General features: G+C 36.9%; 1 protein-coding gene across 4 annotated transcripts in view; it reads right to left on the bottom strand.

Moving 5' to 3' along the window:
- Nucleotides 1–3521: 3521 nt before the first annotated feature.
- The window catches only part of FNIP2 (folliculin interacting protein 2), a 41922-nt gene continuing 22873 nt past the window's right edge, over nucleotides 3522–22570 (bottom strand). For 2 of the 4 annotated variants that reach the window (XM_072405982.1, XM_072405981.1), the window contains exons 3-15: nucleotides 21136–21267; nucleotides 19710–19810; nucleotides 19092–19163; nucleotides 18611–18702; nucleotides 17824–17913; nucleotides 15878–15949; nucleotides 15082–15217; nucleotides 14768–14969; nucleotides 14217–14305; nucleotides 13564–13710; nucleotides 12734–12903; nucleotides 11360–12596; nucleotides 10937–11198 (exon numbers count right to left, since the gene is read on the bottom strand). In XM_072405982.1, the coding sequence (XP_072262083.1) occupies nucleotides 10949–11198; nucleotides 11360–12596; nucleotides 12734–12903; nucleotides 13564–13710; nucleotides 14217–14305; nucleotides 14768–14969; nucleotides 15082–15217; nucleotides 15878–15949; nucleotides 17824–17913; nucleotides 18611–18702; nucleotides 19092–19163; nucleotides 19710–19810; nucleotides 21136–21267 (2790 nt within the window). In that variant the 3' untranslated portion in view covers nucleotides 10937–10948. Of the gene's footprint in view, nucleotides 6860–7544; nucleotides 7661–8242; nucleotides 8444–9306; nucleotides 9464–9624; nucleotides 9929–10936; nucleotides 11199–11359; nucleotides 12597–12733; nucleotides 12904–13563; nucleotides 13711–14216; nucleotides 14306–14767; nucleotides 14970–15081; nucleotides 15218–15877; nucleotides 15950–17823; nucleotides 17914–18610; nucleotides 18703–19091; nucleotides 19164–19709; nucleotides 19811–21135; nucleotides 21268–22570 lie in introns of those variants that run through there. The other 2 variants (XM_072405984.1, XM_072405983.1) reach the window with 2 other exon arrangements.

The raw sequence follows: 22570 nt of genomic DNA, 5'->3' as shown, positions 1-22570 counted from the left end.
ATTGGCAAACAACATATTATTACCATTTTTTTTCCTTTACCACATTTATAAAGAACCATTTGGTAACTTTGGTAAGTAAAAACCAACAACAAAATAGACTGTGGTAACTGTTTAAACACCATATTTGTCACTTTTCCTTCAAATTTTCATGTTCGTGACCATACATGGCTGCATTGAAAGTCAGTCAGCCACACCACTACTTCTAAAACAAAGGTTATGGTTAGAAAAGTCACAAATAAAGAACAGATATTCTATTCCAGAGAAGTTAGCTTGCCACTTTAGAGGTATCATGGTACTTATATTCCCTTTTTTTAGAAGCATGATTGCCAGGGAACAAAAATATGATCTTATAAAAGTGCGTAAGTACAGATCATATACATGTGCATGATATAGACACAGAGGACACCAAAGATCCAGCAAATCTTCACTTTTCCTGTAAAATATGAACCTCATCCAATCCTTTAATACAGTGTTTCTCAACCAGGGTTCCCCCAGAGGTTGTTAGGTGTTCCTTGAGCACTGAGCAGTTTATGGCTCTCAGATCAGTATCACTGATTCCAATGATCTTTTTGGCTATCCGGCAGCCTTTCCACTGACCAGCAATGTAGGAGACATTGTATCCACTGACAACCACACTAATGCACTGTAAGCTGTAGATATTGTAATTTTAGAAGGGGGTACCCCATATTAAAAGAAGTACTGCTGTAAAATTAATATTTCCATCTGTAATTTATAAGGTAAATGGTACAGGATTTGCATTTCCTATCCTTGTTCATTTTTGTCGGTCATAGATGTATTTTTTCCCTCCGTCTCAATGGCCTAGGCAGGTGTCCAAGTGGTGACCTTTTCTCAATAACAAATAAATATTTCATGTTTTTTCTACAGACCAGAATAATTTATAGCATGCACAACAAACTATTTGTATGTATTAATATACAGTAAGGACACAAAAGCAGTGTCTAGTATGAAAAAGTTCTAGCTAGTAAAACATTATACCTTGGATTTATTCTATAATGCAGGCACCCTCTGCCACCTATACTGGATACAGAAGGACCTGGATCAAGAGCCACACTGGCATGGACTCAGGATAAATATGATGATTACTGTTACACTAAAGGGCGCTGGTCATCACAGCATAAGAGGAGCACACAATCAAATCCTACCTTGAAAACCTTTCAGCAGGTATGTTAAACACACACACACACACACACACACGAGGAATAGCTGTGTTAAGTATCATTGTTTGTTATTATAATTGGAGAATAAACCTAACTTGGTATATAATAATAATAATAAAAAAAAAAAAAAAACTTGCATCTTTGATAACCTGGCTCAATCACCTGTGGTGCCCATTGAGAATTTTCTTTTACTAAAATTCACAGAATTAAACTTGTTTGAGGGTGGTGAGCTTATGACATATTCAGCATCACTCTTACCCATTTGCAGGGATGACAGAGGTTTCTTAAACACAATGATTTATATATTCTTATATAAATATATATGTGAGGCAAGATCCCGACACTGCTGGGACTATCTTTCTGAAAAGTCAAAATGTTATCTGTGCCAGACAACAAATTAATAAAGTCTTCATATGGTGACATTTTATTTTATAGGACGAAAATGTTGATGGCAGCAATGACATTAATGACCGGGATAATAGTTGGTGAACAGACTCTTTTGGAACAAACCAACATATCTTTGTGTTACACGGTATCGATGTAGCAATACTTACAGAAAAATAACTATATAAAAAATGGAGATTGAAGACCAGGGAACGTGTGCAGTTTGTTTGGTTGAACTTTTCAGCTCTTCCCTGTAACCTGGTAAATTTGAGAGATTTGCAATAAGAATGGTGGCTGCTGCATTTGTCTCATTGTTCTTAGCATTTCTTTTCTAAACAAATTTCCCTATTTTTTGCACACCACCATTAAGAAGGTAGCTGTTAGATACTGCAATGTTTTTAAAGAGCAGAAGTTCCATAAACCTATGTGATAACGTAAACAGAGTACCCATAAAACCCTGTCTGATTAGGGTTCTGGTATGTGCCAGCCCTCACACCATACTGCCAGTGTGATCGAATACAGTGGCTCCAAAGGCTCCCCTGGGAAATAAATTACCAACACTTCTTACAAGCTCAACTTAACAGGCATGTATATGTTATGGCCTAGGTGACCAGTGCTGTGCAAACCAAGAAATAAAAAAATAAAAACTTACAGTAACGTTTGGTAACATTCAAGGGCATCAACAAAATAATTTTCAAATCTGGGTAAAGTGAAGAGGTTTGGAGCTTTTTCTTCCATTTGTGTGCTCATTAAGGGGGTAGAAGATTTACCTTTTTATTCGAGGACAGAAAGAGGTCACCAAGTCAGTTTCTAGTGACAGATGAACAGAGGAATGCTATACACACAGTTGCCTGTTCTAATCTATGAAGAGAAGAGTGAGGACAAGCAGAACCCCACTATGCCATCCTCCACTAAAATGCACAGCAGTCACCATAGACTGCCAGAACTGATCAATGTTGAAGAACTGCTGTACAGGTCAGATTTTCACCAGAGACCAGCATAACTATTTGTCTCAAGTGCTATTTGTTTGGCTGTCTGTGGCACTTGAGAGGCTCTTTACAAGCATGCAAGTGAAATCTATACTCTTTCAGAAAACTTTAATTTTTTTTTTTATCTTACAGAGCAATGAGATCAAGGTACAGAAATTTGAAGTAAAAGTGAACTTAAGTTTATCATTTAGTACAAATGAATACCATACCAGGTATCTGCAGTGTGTATTTGCCAAAGTGTCCTCCACAAGTTGCAATATATACTCTCCATTGTTACTAGAATATCTTCACTAAGAAATGATGAAGTCCAAACACAGGTTCATTTACTTGTTAGCCAAACTTACACTGTTCTGAGAAAATTTCAGACACTCATACCAATCCTTTGCTGAAAAGGTCACTATTGCAAATTTCTGCAAGTGAGAACAATGTTATGCGTTTTTTTTGTTTGTTTGTTTAATGGCTAGTAAACACACAAGACCAAATAATACACACAAAATGTGTATTCAAAACAAGTTTATTGCACCAAATTCCACATAAAATATATTTAAAAAGATACAACAGTAGATTTAAAGAATATATCCCCCAAATTCAACTGACAACTGTTCAGTGAATAAGATACAGTGCAGATCCTATCTACTTAGGAGACTCTCAAACACACACACACAATCACATGTCAACAATGTCTCCTGATATGTAGACAGCATACTCATACATACAGTAAGACTGTCTTCCATTAACACCCAAGAAGAAGCTGACCAGATGGGGTTATGTTCACTCTGTACCAAAAATATACTTCTAAATTAAGCAGCATTACAAAATAAAATTCCAGAATTCAGTGTAATCTGGCTTCAATATAGTGTAAAAAATAATATCTAGTGTAGTGTACCTACCCAACTTACACAACACAGTAAAGTCAATTGTGTGACACATTTGAACATTTTCTGGTCTAATCACTCCACTAACAACTGTACAATGCAAATCCACATTTTAATGAAAAGTAAGACTTACAAAAAGTCACAGTCCTAACAATTGAGGTAGTAACGTGAAGAGAAGACAGTGACTAAGGTCTGAAAATTAGTGTTCTATGAACACATCTAGCATTGACGTAGGTTTATAAACTCCTAAGGATTTAACTGATTGGTTGCGATGAGCTAGTGCATTGCATACAGCATCATTTCAGGCCCGATAGAATTATTGTGACGGTGTATGGTCAGACTCGGCAAGCTTATATAAAATGTTCTATTGCACCTTAAAATATTTTGCTGCAAAAATTAAACAATGCTGAATATCTTATTCCACCAAAGAACTAGTTCCAGAAAATGTCATAAATTAATCAATAAAGCACTATAAATTAGTCCATTGGCTGCAATGATCTTGTCCAGCATATTTGGAATGGTTAATTCTTTAAGCAGCCTACGTGCTGAGCAAAATTAGTACATTTGTCCTTTTTCTGTAGGAAGTGCCAGCTGGGTGATTGCTCTTTCTCCTACACAAAGTAAGTATCCGATATCTCTCCCCAACCACCCACCCCACAGTCAGGAACACTTGCAGCTCTCGATTCTGAAGGACGTAGTCACGTGGCCTGTCCAATGCAGAGGCAGTCTTCACAAAGGAATTTTCAAAGACAAGTTTAGCATTTCCATAATGTATTTAAAAGTAAACTTTGAAATAATTATTTCCTAAGCAGCATTAGCACCATTTAGGCCATCTCCTGTAAGTTTTATTGAGTGCCCGGAGTTCAGTTGTATGATCACCTAACATTCACACTTTACAAACTGACCAACATACATCTTAATAAAAAAGAAATTGCCTAAAGTAATCTAAAATACACATAGAACCAAAGCATGGCTTCTATCAGTTCTTCACTGCAAAGCAGAATGCGTTACCAGAATCAGACTGGTTTCCATAAACAGGCCCAAAATGTTAAGTCGTTTTTGGAAGTATCTTGTGAAAAAGGAATGGAAGCCTCTCCCTCAGGCAAAACTTTCTACATTATTTTATCATTTTGTTTGTAGCTTTTTCCCCCAAGTAACTAGTGTTTTAGGGTACCCTGAACCAGAGCCAGGAATGTCATGGGCTTGCAGATCAGTGCCCATTCAAGAATAAACTTCTCATCAGATTAATCTAGGAGCTGCCAAACTTTACCTTCCTTGAATTTTTTTTTTTTTGGACTGTTATGCTAAAGCACTACATAAATGCTTTCTGAGCAGCAAGACAGAGACAACAGTCTCCTAGGTCTGTTACTGACCTTAGTGAGATCGGCTCACTTTTCTACAAATTAAGGTAAGCCAAATTCTACAAAAGAAAGGTAATTGGCCCTAATACCTTCTTAGCATATTCCTATGAAAAATCCAAATGGTGTAGTGCACAGAAATATTACACCAGTCACCTTGTAGCAGTATTATAGGAATACAAAAAACAGTAAACGGCACTAATTTACAGTCATGCTGGGGATACAGAGAGATCTCCTTGCCAGGGTCCCAAAAAGACCAATAAAGAAATCTATTGCCTTATTAAAGTTTTGGGTGAAGATGTGTTTTACATTAAGTTTACAACAATATCTGCAAAAAAACATTTTATATATCACAATAGAGAATAGGTAAGCCTCTCACATTCCACCTACCAAACCTATGTAAGAACTTCCACAATTAATTAAAAAGAATTCATAAATGAACAGGCTGTTAAAATGGTTCACAAAACAGGAGTTATCAAGAAGTACAGCAATCAAATACTGTTCTCAAATGTATTTATGAAACATTGGGCTGTGTCCTTCTCAAGGTTCTCCCAGCTGATATATTATTAATGTATAATGAATCAAGAAGTGTAAAGCACTATGAAACAAACTGAAAGGGCACAATGTAACCAAACATATGGAGGATTACTAGTCAGACCAGAAATTTTTTATGGTTGGTTGCTACATCTTAAAATATTTGTTAAATAATGTTTAAATACATTGCCTTTTGGAACTATTACATTTTCTAGGGCTCAGAATTATCCTGTTTAACCATGGCATACCCTGTTAAATGTCTAAAAGGGAGAAACTTTTTAGGGACCTTATGATGACAATAAAAAGCCATACTGCATAAAAAAAACTATATGGTATTTGTGGTCATCAGTTTACTAGTCTTTTAGGTATTTGCTAGGGGAACTAGCTGAAGTGTATGTATACTAGTACCAGATGTCCCTGTCTGTTAGGACAATACAAAAAACACACTCTATTGCATTAACAAAGTTTAAAATTTAGTTTGTCACAATCTCCACAAACAAAACTTGTCAGAAAAGATTTGCTGGTGCTTCCATTGAAAACCTAAAAGTGAGCAGGTCAAGCTAGTTAGTCTGTCACTTTCTGGGAGCCTTGAATTTAAAGAATAAGTCAGACATCTGGAAATTGTGCTAGTTCTGGAGAAAGCACATGACAATGGGTGCTCTGCTTTACAACTTGTGCCGTTTCAGGGAGTCAAGACAATGAAAACATCAATTATGTCATGTAAGGACACTTTTAATAAGTCTGATACTTGGATGTCAAGTTCTTCCAATGGTTTCACTTCTTGATGAATAATTAAGCAATGACGCTAATGAAGGCCAATAAATAACTAAAAAGGATGATGAACAATGACCATGCTAGCTTTAAAATAAGAAGATTGTGTATGTATGTAAATTTACATCTGTGTAGGCAAGATTATCCTTCTTGTCAGAGTCCATGTGACCAGCATAAGGACACTGGGAAATATGGTAATCAAATTATAAAATTTATGACCCTGAATTAAGACAATGGTAGTGAACAAGGATACAATGAGTGTCCATTTCTGCTGCTGCTGCAAAGTATATATATGCACAATTATAGCATGCTATAATCTATACATTTCCTAATAAAAACACTGCCACAAAAAAATACAATAGCTAATGCTCCAAATAAGAGCAAAAAACAGTAGAAAACATAAAGATCTATACATTGTCCATAGAAGATTATCCTAACAATGATTAGGAGTCACTCAATCCGCTGTAGTGTTTGAGAATTTTGAATTTCTCTTTAATTTTTCTGTGATGCCACAGGAAAGACATCATAATGCCTTGCATTTCATGTAAACTTTAAAACGTGTCCCCTAGAGGATACATGGGGGTGAAAAGTTTATACTAGGAAGAAACAGCTGCACAGTTTACTGTCATTTCTTCTAATTGGCTGCTGCTTCTCTCTGTAATATAAGGAATGACCATTTGTAGAATGCAGCTTATAAAAGGATTTGTGCAACGTGAGGTGAATGAGTACTCGCCACCGCTGCCAGCAGAGGCAAGTCACTGGATTCAATCCTGAATTGAACAAAAAAAAAAAAAAAAGTGGTTAACACTGACAGATAGCAGAATGTGTTTTTATACAACTTCACATAAAGTAACCCTACACAAACATAAATAGAAGTTCTCAAATTCATAGAAGAAGTATATAAATTGGGAATTCATAGGAACAAAGCTGGACAGATAGCAGTGCACAATTACATGTCAGTTTGGCTCAGTAAATGCTTTTAGGCAAAGAGGAGCCATAACTGTTGAAGATGACTACCTTCAACAGTGACCTATACCTGTGTAGTAAGGTACACTATCCTTCACCTTCAGTGATGTCATTTTCTTTCCACATGTAACACACATGAACCTGGACACATACACATACAGATACATATACACACATATACATACACACACACATACATACATACATATACACACACACACACTAAAAATCTTAGCCAATAAATCTTCAGATTATGAAGACTTATTATATGCACAGTTAAAAGTTTATAAATCACAAATGTTGAAATCCTATACGTGGTGCATCGACACTAAATGCAAAATTAGTTTTATTTTGTAGATTTCAAAATGTGTGGTTCTTCTAAACACTCATTCTACCATATAATAATCAGGATGTTTGAATCTCAAGAACAGATTACATTTAATGGAGTAAACAATGGTATTTAAAAAATATTTTGAAAGTGCTACTCACCCCAAGACAACCCCAAGCTCTTTTACATGGACTCTTTTGTGTCCCCTCAAATACTCTGACAACATTTTACTCTTGAAATACAACTCTTGTAGTTTGTTTTCTAGATACATCACACACTGTAGAAAATTAAACAAGAATAAAGAAAAAAAAAAAAAAAACATTAGACATACAAACACTAAGCAGCCATTAATGAAGCAGCTCCGAAGATATTACTTGGCCTCGGACACCAAAGGATATTCAAAGGTTTTCTAAAATGGTTTTACAGCAGGAATCTAGACTGTAAACCTAAAGCCTTTTCAGAGATTGAATTTTAAAGTATATGTATTATCAACATGTGCTCTTAAACCAGTTCCTAACCACTTTTGGACAAAAAGTGGCCATTTATTTTTCTAGATCCTGTATTTGCACATTTTACAACTCTAAAGAAGATCAGGTTCTCTTTCCTGGCAAACAGAAATATGCTGTTTGCTTTACACATACCTGTGTAAATCTTAAGATGAAAGGCAGACATGTAAAGCCTTTAGGCAAGTTAGCCGCCTGCCTAGGGTTCAGCTTTGAGTCCAAAGTGTAAACTGACATTTTCTTGCAGATTGCAAGAGCTCATACATGAACATATGAATGGGCAGAGATAGTCAAAATATTCTGGTTTTGCAGCAACAACTGGGGAAAAAAAGCTAACAAAATGGTTTCATACTTACAAATATAGGTGGAGTTTTGAGTTTATACAGACTTAAAATGGTCTGAAGTAGGCTGCACACTTGATTGGACACCAAGACATCTGTGCCAAGTTTAGTGTTATCCACAATCGTTTTCTGGCTGCTGACAACCTGGACGCTCATTCGATCAGTATCTGCTACAATACACACTGCTTCTGCAAGAGGTTCATCCAACACGGGGTGCTAAAAAATGTAAAAAAATAGTTATATTATTATTATAGACACCTTATTGATGTATAGGTAATAAAAACAAAACACTTTTTTTGATAATGTGAAACACTAATCTTTAAAACACCTGTTTACATAACCCAAACAACACATGATTATACTGCGGTCAAAGTTTTATCAATTAAAGTCTTCAGAATTATCTTCAGAAAAAAAAAAAAAAATAACTGGTTCTCAGTAGAACGAAGGAGGAACATGCCCCTCGTGCTTTTTATGACGTCTGCATCCATCATCCTTTTTGGGAAACCGTAACCTCATTTTCCATCCTATATTGGCCATATAGGAAGTGAGCAGATCTACCCAACAGGGACAGAAACCGTAAAGAAGGAAATTAAGAAATCTTACTAATGGCTACAGAAACAGCACATACAACTGACAGAGGTAAAACTCTTCCCCACTGTGTCAAAAGCTACAATGAAGTCAAACTAAAATGCATTCTCTCAACCCCCCCCCCCCCATTCCTATTTTCTTATGAAAAAAATAAATAAATAAATAAAAAAACAGGAAACCTCCCTAAATGTGACATATGGGGAGATAAAATGCTGACAGCGGGTTTTATCCAACTCTATTCAAAATAGTAAAAAAAAAAAATTGGCTTCAGGTATATAGTTCACAAATCAAAGCTAGAGATTTTTGAATAAGCATCATCTGTAACATCTATAAATCTTCATATCTTCAGCTACTGATTTTGTGCAAAGTACCTTTCTTGGTACTCAGCCTACAAAAGGTCAAGACCCCATCTGGCTTGTAAGAATTGCATGCAAAAAACTAAAGTCAAATAAGCCACTTATAATACAATTTACTGTTTGAACAGAACATACAATTGTGGCATGAGCCAGGCTGGCTGTGAGGCACTGCTTCAGTTTCTCAGCACTGGCAATCCCATGAAGCACCATGTCTGGCATGTATGTGGAGCAGTAACCTCCAAACAGAGACCTCCCAAAGTTCTTCACACTTGAGCTGCTGATGATATCCGACCTATGACGAGCAAAAAAGTCAAATTAGGCCAACATACATAGCAAAGTCGTTTGCACCATACAATGACCCCATCAATTCTAAAGTCTCTGTAACTATGAAGTTATTATTCTTCCTAATACATGAAACAAAAACAAAACAAAAAACAGACACACCACTCTCACCTAGGCAGTGGAAGTTCCACTTCTTCATGTTCACTATGGTCCCAATTTTCTGAAATGACGTGGCCAATGTTTGCTTCTTCATCACTCTGCCCAAGAGCACTGTCACAGCTTTCATTCCTTGGAATGTCCCCCTCTGCCCTAACTTCAGTCCTTCTGCCTCGATCCCCACAGGGGACATCTAGAGAGACTACCTGACTTATCCCAGAGTCCATACCAGGCATTATTGTAACTGTACAGTTAGCTGCAGATAGATCACTAGAAGTAAAACATTTTTCTGATGGCAAAGGGTGAGAAGGAAGGCTGTCTACAGTGTTTGTTTCAATACTGTTGCCCTCGACAAAATATTCATCAAATATACTAGACCCTTCCTCACAGGATGGAATCCTTGAGCACAAAATCTTTTTTTGGAGCAAAGTGTTCAGGTGATTAGCTGCAGATGATGGTGATGAGTTAAACTGCATTGACTGAACATCTCCCTCGAGCTTTTTTCTGCACAGCTCCAAGTCAGAGTCTGGGGAGGGTGAAGAGCCCATCTTAAATGTCACCTTCTCAGGTGGGGACGTTTCGCCACCTCTATCAGCACATAGAATTTCCTTTGCACTGTCTGATAGTTGTACAGAAGCATCCCTATGTTTACTATATTGGCTGGCCCAGTACTGGCCTTTAGCTTGGGATGTTATAGGCTGCTGCGTTATTAGGTCTTCAGTATTATAGACAGGAGTTCTTGTAACCGAAACCAAAGTTTCCACTTTGGCTTCTTTAATTAATGTTGTATTTTCTCTGCAACAATCAACATGAGCTGAAGCAGATTCTCTGTTATTTATTCCTGAAGGTGCCTGGTAGCCATTTTCTTCTTGAAGAGAAGGCTCTCTGCTGATTACTTTCTTTAATGAAATGTCCAAGGCCTCAGATTCACTAGATTTTAAAGGCGATGTAGTGCTTGATTTAGCAGGTGGTGATGGGGAGACAAGAGCAGATTCATTGTTAAGAGACACAAACACATATTCTGATTCTTCCACTTCTCCCTTCTCCAGGGAGGTTGTGACATTGCTGCCTTGTACCACCTGTTCACCTCTCTTCAAGACCCTATCACGAACTAAATAATTTTCCTGCAGTTCTGAGCATCGGATGAAATAAGTGAGGATATAGAGAATGCGTTGGACCAAGTCCTTGCGTTTCCCAACCACGACAGTGCGAGTCATTCTAACTGGTGATCCAATAGCCCCATAAAGGTCTCCTATAGAAAGAAAAAAAATGAAATATCATTATTACATACTTATATTATATTTTACACACACACACACACTACTCAGCCTACAAAAGGTCAAGACCCCATCTGGCTTGTAAGAATTGCATGCAAAAAACTAAAGTCAAATAAGCCACTTATAATACAATTTACTGTTTGAACAGAACATACAATTGTGGCATGAGCCAGGCTGGCTGTGAGGCACTGCTTCAGTTTCTCAGCACTGGCAATCCCATGAAGCACCATGTCTGGCATGTATGTGGAGCAGTAACCTCCAAACAGAGACCTCCCAAAGTTCTTCACACTTGAGCTGCTGATGATATCCGACCTATGACGAGCAAAAAAGTCAAATTAGGCCAACATACATAGCAAAGTCGTTTGCACCATACAATGACCCCATCAATTCTAAAGTCTCTGTAACTATGAAGTTATTATTCTTCCTAATACATGAAACAAAAACAAAACAAAAAACAGACACACCACTCTCACCTAGGCAGTGGAAGTTCCACTTCTTCATGTTCACTATGGTCCCAATTTTCTGAAATGACGTGGCCAATGTTTGCTTCTTCATCACTCTGCCCAAGAGCACTGTCACAGCTTTCATTCCTTGGAATGTCCCCCTCTGCCCTAACTTCAGTCCTTCTGCCTCGATCCCCACAGGGGACATCTAGAGAGACTACCTGACTTATCCCAGAGTCCATACCAGGCATTATTGTAACTGTACAGTTAGCTGCAGATAGATCACTAGAAGTAAAACATTTTTCTGATGGCAAAGGGTGAGAAGGAAGGCTGTCTACAGTGTTTGTTTCAATACTGTTGCCCTCGACAAAATATTCATCAAATATACTAGACCCTTCCTCACAGGATGGAATCCTTGAGCACAAAATCTTTTTTTGGAGCAAAGTGTTCAGGTGATTAGCTGCAGATGATGGTGATGAGTTAAACTGCATTGACTGAACATCTCCCTCGAGCTTTTTTCTGCACAGCTCCAAGTCAGAGTCTGGGGAGGGTGAAGAGCCCATCTTAAATGTCACCTTCTCAGGTGGGGACGTTTCGCCACCTCTATCAGCACATAGAATTTCCTTTGCACTGTCTGATAGTTGTACAGAAGCATCCCTATGTTTACTATATTGGCTGGCCCAGTACTGGCCTTTAGCTTGGGATGTTATAGGCTGCTGCGTTATTAGGTCTTCAGTATTATAGACAGGAGTTCTTGTAACCGAAACCAAAGTTTCCACTTTGGCTTCTTTAATTAATGTTGTATTTTCTCTGCAACAATCAACATGAGCTGAAGCAGATTCTCTGTTATTTATTCCTGAAGGTGCCTGGTAGCCATTTTCTTCTTGAAGAGAAGGCTCTCTGCTGATTACTTTCTTTAATGAAATGTCCAAGGCCTCAGATTCACTAGATTTTAAAGGCGATGTAGTGCTTGATTTAGCAGGTGGTGATGGGGAGACAAGAGCAGATTCATTGTTAAGAGACACAAACACATATTCTGATTCTTCCACTTCTCCCTTCTCCAGGGAGGTTGTGACATTGCTGCCTTGTACCACCTGTTCACCTCTCTTCAAGACCCTATCACGAACTAAATAATTTTCCTGCAGTTCTGAGCATCGGATGAAATAAGTGAGGATATAGAGAATGCGTTGGACCAAGTCCTTGCGTTTCCCAACCACGACAGTGCGAGTCATTCTAACTGGTGATCCAATAGCCCCATAAAGGTCTCCTATAGAAAGAAAAAAAATGAAATATCATTATTACATACTTATATTATATTTTACACACACACACACACTATATATATCACACATATACACACACACACACACCTTCTGTCTTTAAAGAAAGCGCCAAGTTACTCACCAAGTTGTGCCCACAAAGGATTATATGGATGTGACTTTGCCAGCAGACTAACGGACTGAGAGGTGTGCTTTTCACTAAAAGACTTTATAGGAGGGTGATCATTTGGCATCACTGTAGGAACCCATGCCAAGTGGTAAGTCAAAACTGCAGTGAGAAGGGCTGCAAAAAACCTGAGAATTCAAAGAGCTTTTTTTTGTTTATCCACATTAGATGAATAATATAATATTATTCTATAATAAAATAAACTGCAGCATGCACATTACGTCTTATAAGGCTAAGAGGCCAAGAAAAACTAAACACCTGCAAGGAACACAATCATTTTAGAAGTATACTAGAAGAAAAAAAACTGGAGAACTTTCCACTACAAACTTGCACTTTTGAAAAGAAAAATACAGAAAAACAAATATGCAGCTTACAGTAGTTTCATGTAAACATTTTGCTCTTCTATACCATGTAGATATATTTGTATATACACCTCTTTTTTAATAGTACAACTATAGTATACCTCAGTACAAACAACAAGTATAATAAGTACAGTAGATATTAGGCAAACTACATTTCTAGATATGGGTGGGCGAGGTCTTATGGTATATTTATATGCCCGTCTTGCCTGTCTTTAATAGGAAAAAAAGTACACCACCTGACTACAAAACTGCTTGGCATCAGTTGCTAAACAAAGTGTTATGGCCAGTTTACACATTTTGCAAAATAATGCCTTATATAACAAGTGTGTGTGTGTGTGTGTGTGTGCACCAAAGCACAAAGACCAATTTCACTATTTGCTGTGCATACATGCATTTACAAACAAACAGAGGAACAGATGAACTTACTGGTTTTTGTTAAGTTGCTCAATTAGGAAGGAGAGCTCTTTTAGGAAATGCTGGCACAGCTGACTTTTCTCAGTATTGTTGGACATCATGGTAAGCCACACGGGTTCAGCAATTCGAGGGGCACAGTACAGATTCCAGATAGTCTCCCTAAAAATACATTTTAAAACTTTATCAGCAGTTTTAAATTGAAGGAATTACAAAGTATACATTTAGCACAAAGTGACAATTTCTATTACTCATCTCTTTTCTATTGGCCATCTAGGTCCTACAAAAAACAGCGTGTGTTAAAGCACAACATCTATGGCTTGCCATCCTTGCTGTATGTTTATCACTACCTGGGAGCCTAGATTTGGCAGAAGTGCCCAAAAGCAGTGAATTCTGGACAACAAATTCACAGTTCCTTATTCTGGACTGGGTGTTGCTGCAATAATATTACCTAATTATATGGTGTAACTAAATAAAAGAATTCATACAAACATTTTCAGGAAACAAAACATTTTACACAAATAGATAACTATAAAGATTATGCCAAAGCTAGGTCATAAATGTATTCTGGTTAGTTTTGTTGAAGCTGCACCAACACAATTATAATAGATTTTACAGGATGAACATTACAGTTATAGCAGCTTCATACCATTTCTCTAAAAACATACCTAAACTGTCTCAAGGCATCCATAATCTGACCGAGATAGACTTGCACCCTCTGACTTGATTCGGTAATCTTCCTGCATGAGATCATAGCCTGAAGAATTTAAAAGGAAAATATAAAAGCAATTTACTACATTGTCTTGTATATGAATCACTGCAGATACACACAGCTTTTTTGTGGTCCTGGAGGAATACCTCGCACCTAAAGTAAACATTTTTCTGTTAATTTTAACTTATTTTAATTTTGTTTGAGAACTTTCAAGTCTGGCTATGTTTCTACTATTGATCGTATTAAAGTAATCTTTACAAGACAAAAATCATCAGAAAAATGGCCTGAAATATGATATGCACTATTAAGTTAAAATAGATGTGGGGGCTAAAATCCATAGGTATCAAATTGGAGGAAGGGATTATTGTTACAGGCTCATACTCAGATGGGAAAAAATGCTGAACAATCCCAAACAAAAATGAGCGAGTTATAATTTTTCCACTGCTATGCCAATGAATGTCTGAATCCTAGACCTATGCATTAAAGGATAAGGGTTAGGTGTATTACCTTTTCTATAGAGGACTTCAGTTTGTTTATGTGAGATTCAAACAAAGGAAAGTGGGAGAAAAAGAAGTCCTGGAAATTCCTTTGTGCTTCCTCCTCTTCCGACAAAGAAAAGATAATGCTGATTGCAATCTTCTTCCGTCCAATCATTGCTGGGTTTGAACTATAACTCTCATCGGACATACTGAATGTCTCTTCAGTTGACCTGCAAACCAAATTCACAGGATATTACAGTAGAATTTACCTTTAAGTTAGCCAATGTATTGACCGCAAAGCATGGACAAAAATTTGAATAAAAAAAGAAAAAAAGAACTTACCACCGTGGAAAGACCCCATTTTCTAGACTGGTGGTCTGACTCCTCAATAATCGCCGCTGATAGCTGCTCGCATAGTTACTTGAATATGATGTGCTTGGTGAAGGAAGAGGGGTAATCAGAAGACTACTTAGAGATGCTAAGAGAAAAAAGGTCAAGACAAAAAGAAACAACTGTTACAGTCTATACAACTGTTAAAGCAGAAATAATTTAACCTCTGTGTACAAGGTTCTTAATTAAGAATAATATAGTGATGGACACACCAACTATAAATCAAGGTTAATGCATGCACACTTGCAATCTAAGTTACCCTATAACTAAATCTTTAGGATTTTTGTACCCTTTAAAAAAAATATGACAGAACAGCTATACTGCAGAAACTAACCCAACCTAAGACAGAACATGACTAACGTAGCAAACACTACACAGCAAATCAAAGCCAACAATATCCAAAAGTTATAAATTAGTAAAATAAGATAAGAGGTACCACAATTAAATCAGAATGTTACATTATTGACAGGAGCATTGTCTGTTTGGCTTATGGATCTTCTCCAGTGCTTTATCTCAACACTAGGTATGGTACGTTTTTAGAGGACAGGTTTTACACTACAAAATAAGAAAATTGTATGCCTGATGGTAAATGTCCAAGAAAACTATAAATCCGTTCTTGGAAGAATGAAGGTGTGCATAAATGCAGGTATATGCCAATATAGATCACTGGTGTAAAGTAACTGAACAAAAGTTAAGGATTATCAGGGTTGAAATACAGGTACATTTTCCTGGCCATAAGTGAAGATACCTGATCTTGCAATGCCGCTGTCCTTATCTTCATTGTGACCTCTGCTGGGCATATCCACTGGTGTGCTGTGGGCTGCAGAGAGAAGAAAACAATTAAAATGTGCCTAGGTTCCTAAATTGAGCACAGGTAGGGTTTTTGTAAATATTCCTAATGTGGATCTTCCTGGTACGTCAGTCATTGCTAGCTTCCCCATAGCATACCTGTCTATTCTGCCCTCCCGATTTTTGTCTTGTTATACACCGGGTCTTTACTGCAGTGTGAAGTTGATGCCAAACAGTTTTACTATTAACACCTTATAATAATACACAGTGTGGTCCCATGCCCTTTTTATACCAATAATGACAACCTGAAGCAGTTCAATCATATTCTGGGTTTATTTAGGAATAATATATATGATCCAGGCCATCCAGATGTTAGCTTCTAAATGGATAATTTCAATAAATGCTGGGAGTTAAGGCATGTATTTACTCTTGGCATCATACTTTCACAAATTCAGCTGCATTGCTTTTTTAACTAAACATGTCTTCATCCAACACGAGAATTTTAAACCCCATATTCTGTCCATTTTTTGTGGGTTGGGGCTGGTGAACCAATAATACAAGTTATACCTTTTAATGGTATTTACTCCATACTTTTGTCAGGGTAATAAAGGAAGAACTGCAGAATCTGTTAATTCCAAGCCAGGTCACCATCAAGCCATCAATAAAGCCAGCACCTCCACCAATATTCATGCATAATTAGAAAAGTGCATTTCACATCCACAAATATCACCTGCTGTTTATTTATGTCACAGGAACAGTTGTACACTATTTCACCATCTCAGGTTGTGGAAGGAATACAAATGCCAACACTGTTACAATACTGTAATCAGAATGGCAAAGGTTTCTTAGGAGCAGTAAACAAACGTACATTTTGTGGCTTGTTGAGCCCCGCACAATATAGTATAAGCCATCAAGGTTGATTTTCTGTGCTAAGCTCCAGTTTGAAATGTCAAATGCCCCACTAGGTATTTAAAGCAGGCCCTTCATGGAAAAGGAGGAATAATTTGAGATGTGGCTAATATTTTAAAGAAGATTCCATTAAAGAAGTCATCACTGTTAGCAAACAGACCTCCAACACCGTTACTAATCAAGATGTATATGAATAGGAAACAAATCTTTGTATTAAAGGAGAACTAACAGGAAATACTCTGTAAACGACTGTAAAATCATATTATATTCATATCAGTTTTTTTTCTACCCCTATTGTAAACTAAAGCAATCACCATAATCATGCAAAGTGATTGTTAGTAAACAAGGTAATATGTAAACTTCATATAATCATGTAGCTGAAAAAACTTCTTATTCACCAGCTTTTATTTTGCACAGTTGAAACATGTTTTACTTTACAGGATTGTGCACTTTTCCTGGAGTTCTCCTTTAACATTAATTAACAGTGCTGCATTACTACATAGTTGCTTTTATGGGTGGACAATTGATAGGCCCACTCTAAAAGTTAGTTCATTAGAATTTTTAAACGCATTTTGCACCCTTTAAAATTAAAATCAAATAAAACCATAAATTCTTACAGAATTACAAAGGGTCATACAAGATCAACAAAATAACATTTGAAAAACAAAACATAAAAATGCATCTGTGAACTGTACAGGACAGAATGAATGATATAATAAATAAAAGTATGGAAAACAGTTCTGTTTTATGAGCAATGAATAGTACATGATCTAAATAATTAAGTTCAAAATAACAGATTTTACCACAGTTTACAACAGGTAGATGGAAAGGGAAAATGGGTACACAAAGCAGGATGTTGCGTCACCCATGTGATAGGGGAAAAAAAAAAAAACACTAGTAAGACCCAATGTAATTGTGAAAGTATGGTTTTGTGGATTCAGATCACTCAGGCTGTGGTGTGTGTGGCTTCCACAGTACTTAGCATTCCACACAAACCTGCAAAGAAAGAGGCACTCCGAATGAGCCGGAGTGGGCGTGCTTCAAACATGGAGGGCAACAGTTTGCTACCACACATCTGTAAAATACCTAAAATGGAGTGGAGGCAAACGTTTTAAAAGACAAAAGTACAAAAACAAAGAAACAAACATAAAACACATTGAACAAAACAAGAGAAAGGTCTCAGGATTGAAACTAGTTACAGACTGGGGATTAAAGCATCTCAAAATAAAATGACAGAAAGGGAACTATGGTATTTACATAAAAAATTAGAGAATTAGCGAACCCGAACTTAGAACTAGTTTATTTTCCAGGCAATTTACATTTCCCAGTTCCAAAATCAGATAAGATTTTGCGCATTTATGGGGTATGTATGATGAAAGTAAGTGGGTAAGAACAATTTGTTTGTGGAGTTTTGTGTAAAATACCATCTGAAGTAAGAATTTTTCTTGTGCCAGGAAACCAAATTTCACCAGAATACATTATGTACCGAATAAAACAATGGCTTGAATAACACATTGTGGCATCCAAACTGATAGCTGAATGACTCAGAAGAGCGTACTAATAAAACATAGTGGTATCTGTCATTTACAGATTGGCTTAAGTGTTGTGGTTTCATAACGTGAGCTACAGATTTAAACATGCGAAGAGTCCACGCAGCTAAGATTTACACAATAAGTCGATTTTTGGGCTCAAATACATATAATCCTATAATCTTGCCTAAGGTGGTGCAAAATCTTTCAGATATACAACTAGTGAAAATTACACATATGAAAAATTTTTTTACCTAGATTAGATCCACACGATCCTTGTCCATTCTGGCTTGCACTTAGTTTGACGGTGCCATCATGACTGATGTTTTCTAGACTGTCCTGCAGCCTGAACAGAGCAGACAAAAAATTAGAAATAAGAACAGAAAAAATAATAATCAGCAAATTCATGCACCATAAATATAGTCTCATATAGAGACTACTGTCCTGTAAGAGGACAATTCAGTCAAAAGTATCTAGGTCTCTAAAGTCAACTTTTGTGTGGCATGACCCCCGTCTCATAGCACACAGTGAAAATCTCTGTGACGTAAAGACACAGCAATATAGGATTAAAGGGGATCTTTTTGAAGGGTAACTGTACAAAGTCGTTTATGCTGCATAAACCTTGACCAATCAATTGTTTTCCCATTCTTCAATTTTCAGAAGATATAGTACATTAAAACCCTATATTACTACTGTACTACATCATACCAGCCATCAAAAAATGGTAAGCCTTACGTAGTCGTGCTGCCGCTGAAACCTCCCACTTTGGCAGAGAACACTTTACTGATCATCAGCTGAATGGGGCATCTGTTAAGAGAGACAATATGTTTTTCGGTTACATTTTTGTCAGTAACAATAGGGAATGAAGACATTAGGCACAAAGCAATCTCTGACTGCATAGTTGAAATTATTGTCCATTTTAAATAGGTATGGGTTATAAGAGAAAGACAAATACAAAAAAAACTAAATGTATTGATATTAATGGATGCAGGCATTGTGGAAACACTGAAAGTGATATAACCTACAATTACATGGCCATTTGAGGCCTGAGCAACGCCCGTGTGGTCACGGAAACACACAATATTTACTAATGACTCAGTGACTGTACAACACAGTCACCATCCATGTAATAGGGAAAAAAAAAAAATCAAGATATGAAAGTAAAAGGTAATCCACCCACTGGTTGGGAGCCAGCCATCAGTATACAGTAAAAAACAGCTTGCACATGTGTAGATTTCCCAAGAAAACATTTTATTGTAGTGCATGGATTCAACGCTATCTCACCATGACTGACTCAAAATATAAAATAGGAACATTTGAAAGTAATAGTAGTTGAAGCTGAAATAAACCTACCGAATTAGATGAATTTTTAATGTTGAACCTTTGTAACTCATTGCGACAGAGCCAAACATCATTTCTCCCAGCATGTTCACGTCTGAAGCTGGTTTGGAATACTGTATTGAGATAAAAATAAGTTAAAACAGAAGTGAAGAATTAAATCAGTAAGCACAAGGGTAAATAAAGCAGCAATAATAGAACCAAACAAATGTTGGGATACAATTTAAATTTTAATGGGGTAATCACTTAAACTTTATGTAACAGCAAACTAATACATGAAGGTTTTAACTTTATAAAAGCGCTCAACCTTTAAGTCACAGAGTAGTGTCACTCCTGCCCATCATCATTTGGTAAACTACTCCATCCTTGTACCACTACAGTATAAAGGCCAATTATTTAAAATAACACAGGATGTATGCAGAGGATACAGGACAGCTTTGACTTACTAATTCAATGTTTTTTATTTACCCTGGGTTCCTCCAGGGGTTATGGGTTATAGGGTCTCCTTGACCAATGAGCAATTGGTGCCACTCAGGTCAGTTACCAATGAAACCATGATCTATTTGGGTATCTGTAAGGATGACATTTTTCTCATTGGCCAACAATGTTAGAGGCATTGCTCCAAGGCCATGTAATATTATTTGGTGATAAATATTGGCAGGGGCTTCACTGGCAACCCAAAGTTATTTTAAGGATTTTAGATTGTAAGCTCTTCGGGGTAGGGTCCTCTCCTCCTCCTGTGTCATGGTCAATGTCTGTCTGTCATTTGCAACCACTATTTAATGTACAGCGCTGCATTATAGCCACCCCCCAAGTTAAAAAGTTTGAGAAAAGCAGTACTAAAGGATTAACATTTTTTCACCTAAAAAAAACAAAAAGTAAACAAACAAAAATGTTCCAAAAAAAAAAAAAAAAACACACTTTCCCTCAACACTACACCTCCCCTCTATATATTTACACAAATCCACTTTAACATTAAGGATCATCATAATGCTAGCGTTCCAATTTCAGTCCGAAATATTGATGAATAATACACATTTAGTATATAATAAACTGGGTGTTGTTCTTAGAAGTTGATGTTATGTGTATCACATGAATAAATACGTACTGCAAAAGGTGTAAAAAATATATATATATATATATAATGAGTCATACAATGACAGCATTCCAAGAAAAGCCTGGATCCAGCTTGATCGCCCTAAGCAAATTTAATTTTTACCATGACTGGGTACATTTTGTGCCTTTATGTCCATGTATGTTATTGCATAAAGGATATTCAAAACAAGTGTAAAAATACACTTGCTTTTTTATTATTTAATTTTAATTACCCTCCATGTCCATGCTAAAAAAGCAATACATCTTTAAGAAGATCTATATTACCAGGTACTACCAGGCACCCCCCTCCTATAAACACAAAATCCAATGAGAAATTTTCCATTACCTGATACCTGGGCAGGGTTTCTCTAACAGGATGGGAATGTGCGGACGCTGCACCCCGTGATGAGATAGTACATGTTCCACTGCTGCTGGTCTGGCATGATTTTGTCTTTGTTGCAGCATCTTCTCCAATTCTCTGTAGACAACATTTATTACATTGAGAAACTTTCCTATTTTATATTATTATATGTCCTTAACCCTTTTTATTGTTAGAATGACCCACTGCAGTCAGCCTGTAACCTGGCCACTAGTCTGCAGCTGAAAGCCACTGCTTCATGACACCATCACCTCTACAGTGATCCAATTAGCCCATTAACTCTGCAATCCACAAAGTATACACTCCCCATTATTTTGTGGCACAAACTAAAATGATGAATGAAATAGGCAAACACTAAAACACAGTATTAAATGCAGTTACTTACTTAAAATTGTAAGCCTTGTACACATCTGATGGGTGTCAGGATTGTCATTGGAAACATGATCATTCTAGTAACAGATGAAACTGTGTACACACAGAACAGGTCTGTTCTTTGGAGAGGGAAGGACAAGTGAGCGTCTGACCATTCGTTCCTCAATCCACCATGGCCGATTGATGAACAATGCCAGGGGGACAGCTGTATACATGTCAAATTTTCACTCTAGAATAGTGTGACTATTGGTCTCCGGTGACTAATATCCAAGTGTGTACATTGAGTTAGCAATTCTGAGAATTACACAGCCATGTCAGGCAGCTGTTATCCTCACTTTTTCCATCACTGCAGTTGATAGAAAAACAGAACAGTCATTCCCCTGACTCCAGTCTGAAGACAGACCTTGAAGGAGAAGCAGAAGACAAGGTCATTTTCTTTCCTGTACACCTTAAATGCAATTAAAAAATTGCAGTAGTAATAAATGCTTGACCTCATCATCATTGTTTTGTTGATATCTGCTGTGAGTTTATCTTTCATTTTTAAGAGGAATCTGAATACTAGCTTTTAGGTGTAAGATTTTTTTTCTGATTATCTGCATGCTTATTTTTTTTTTTTTTTTAAATAATTTACAATTTATAATTTACAAGTAACACATCTGGCTTTACCACACAATACTGCAAAGACTGAAACGTTTTTACCACAAGTGCAGCGGCTATCTGGTTTACTCAATCTTTAATGTGACAATCACTAGGCGTTAGAAAGTACACAGAGCAGTCATGTGCCTGACACAAGGCATCGACAGGAAAAAAACAGAACTATTAAATGTGTCCTCCATCAAGTGCCATTTCAGCCAACGGACAAAGTGGCATAACATTAAAGAAGACCAGCAGGGAACAGAAAGGGAGAAGAAAGGGAGAAGTGTGCAAGGTTAATTACATTTACCTCTGGCTTTTACAAAGTGAGAAGCACAGTGTTACAACTGTACCATTATTATTATCAGAACATTGAGTTTGTGTGGTGTCAAATAGT

This window comes from Pyxicephalus adspersus, chromosome 3 (assembly GCF_032062135.1).
Source record: "Pyxicephalus adspersus chromosome 3, UCB_Pads_2.0, whole genome shotgun sequence".
Lineage (NCBI taxonomy): Eukaryota > Metazoa > Chordata > Amphibia > Anura > Pyxicephalidae > Pyxicephalus > Pyxicephalus adspersus.
The sequence above is the reverse complement of the archived record's forward strand: the minus strand, read 5'-3'. Positions and strand labels throughout refer to the sequence as shown.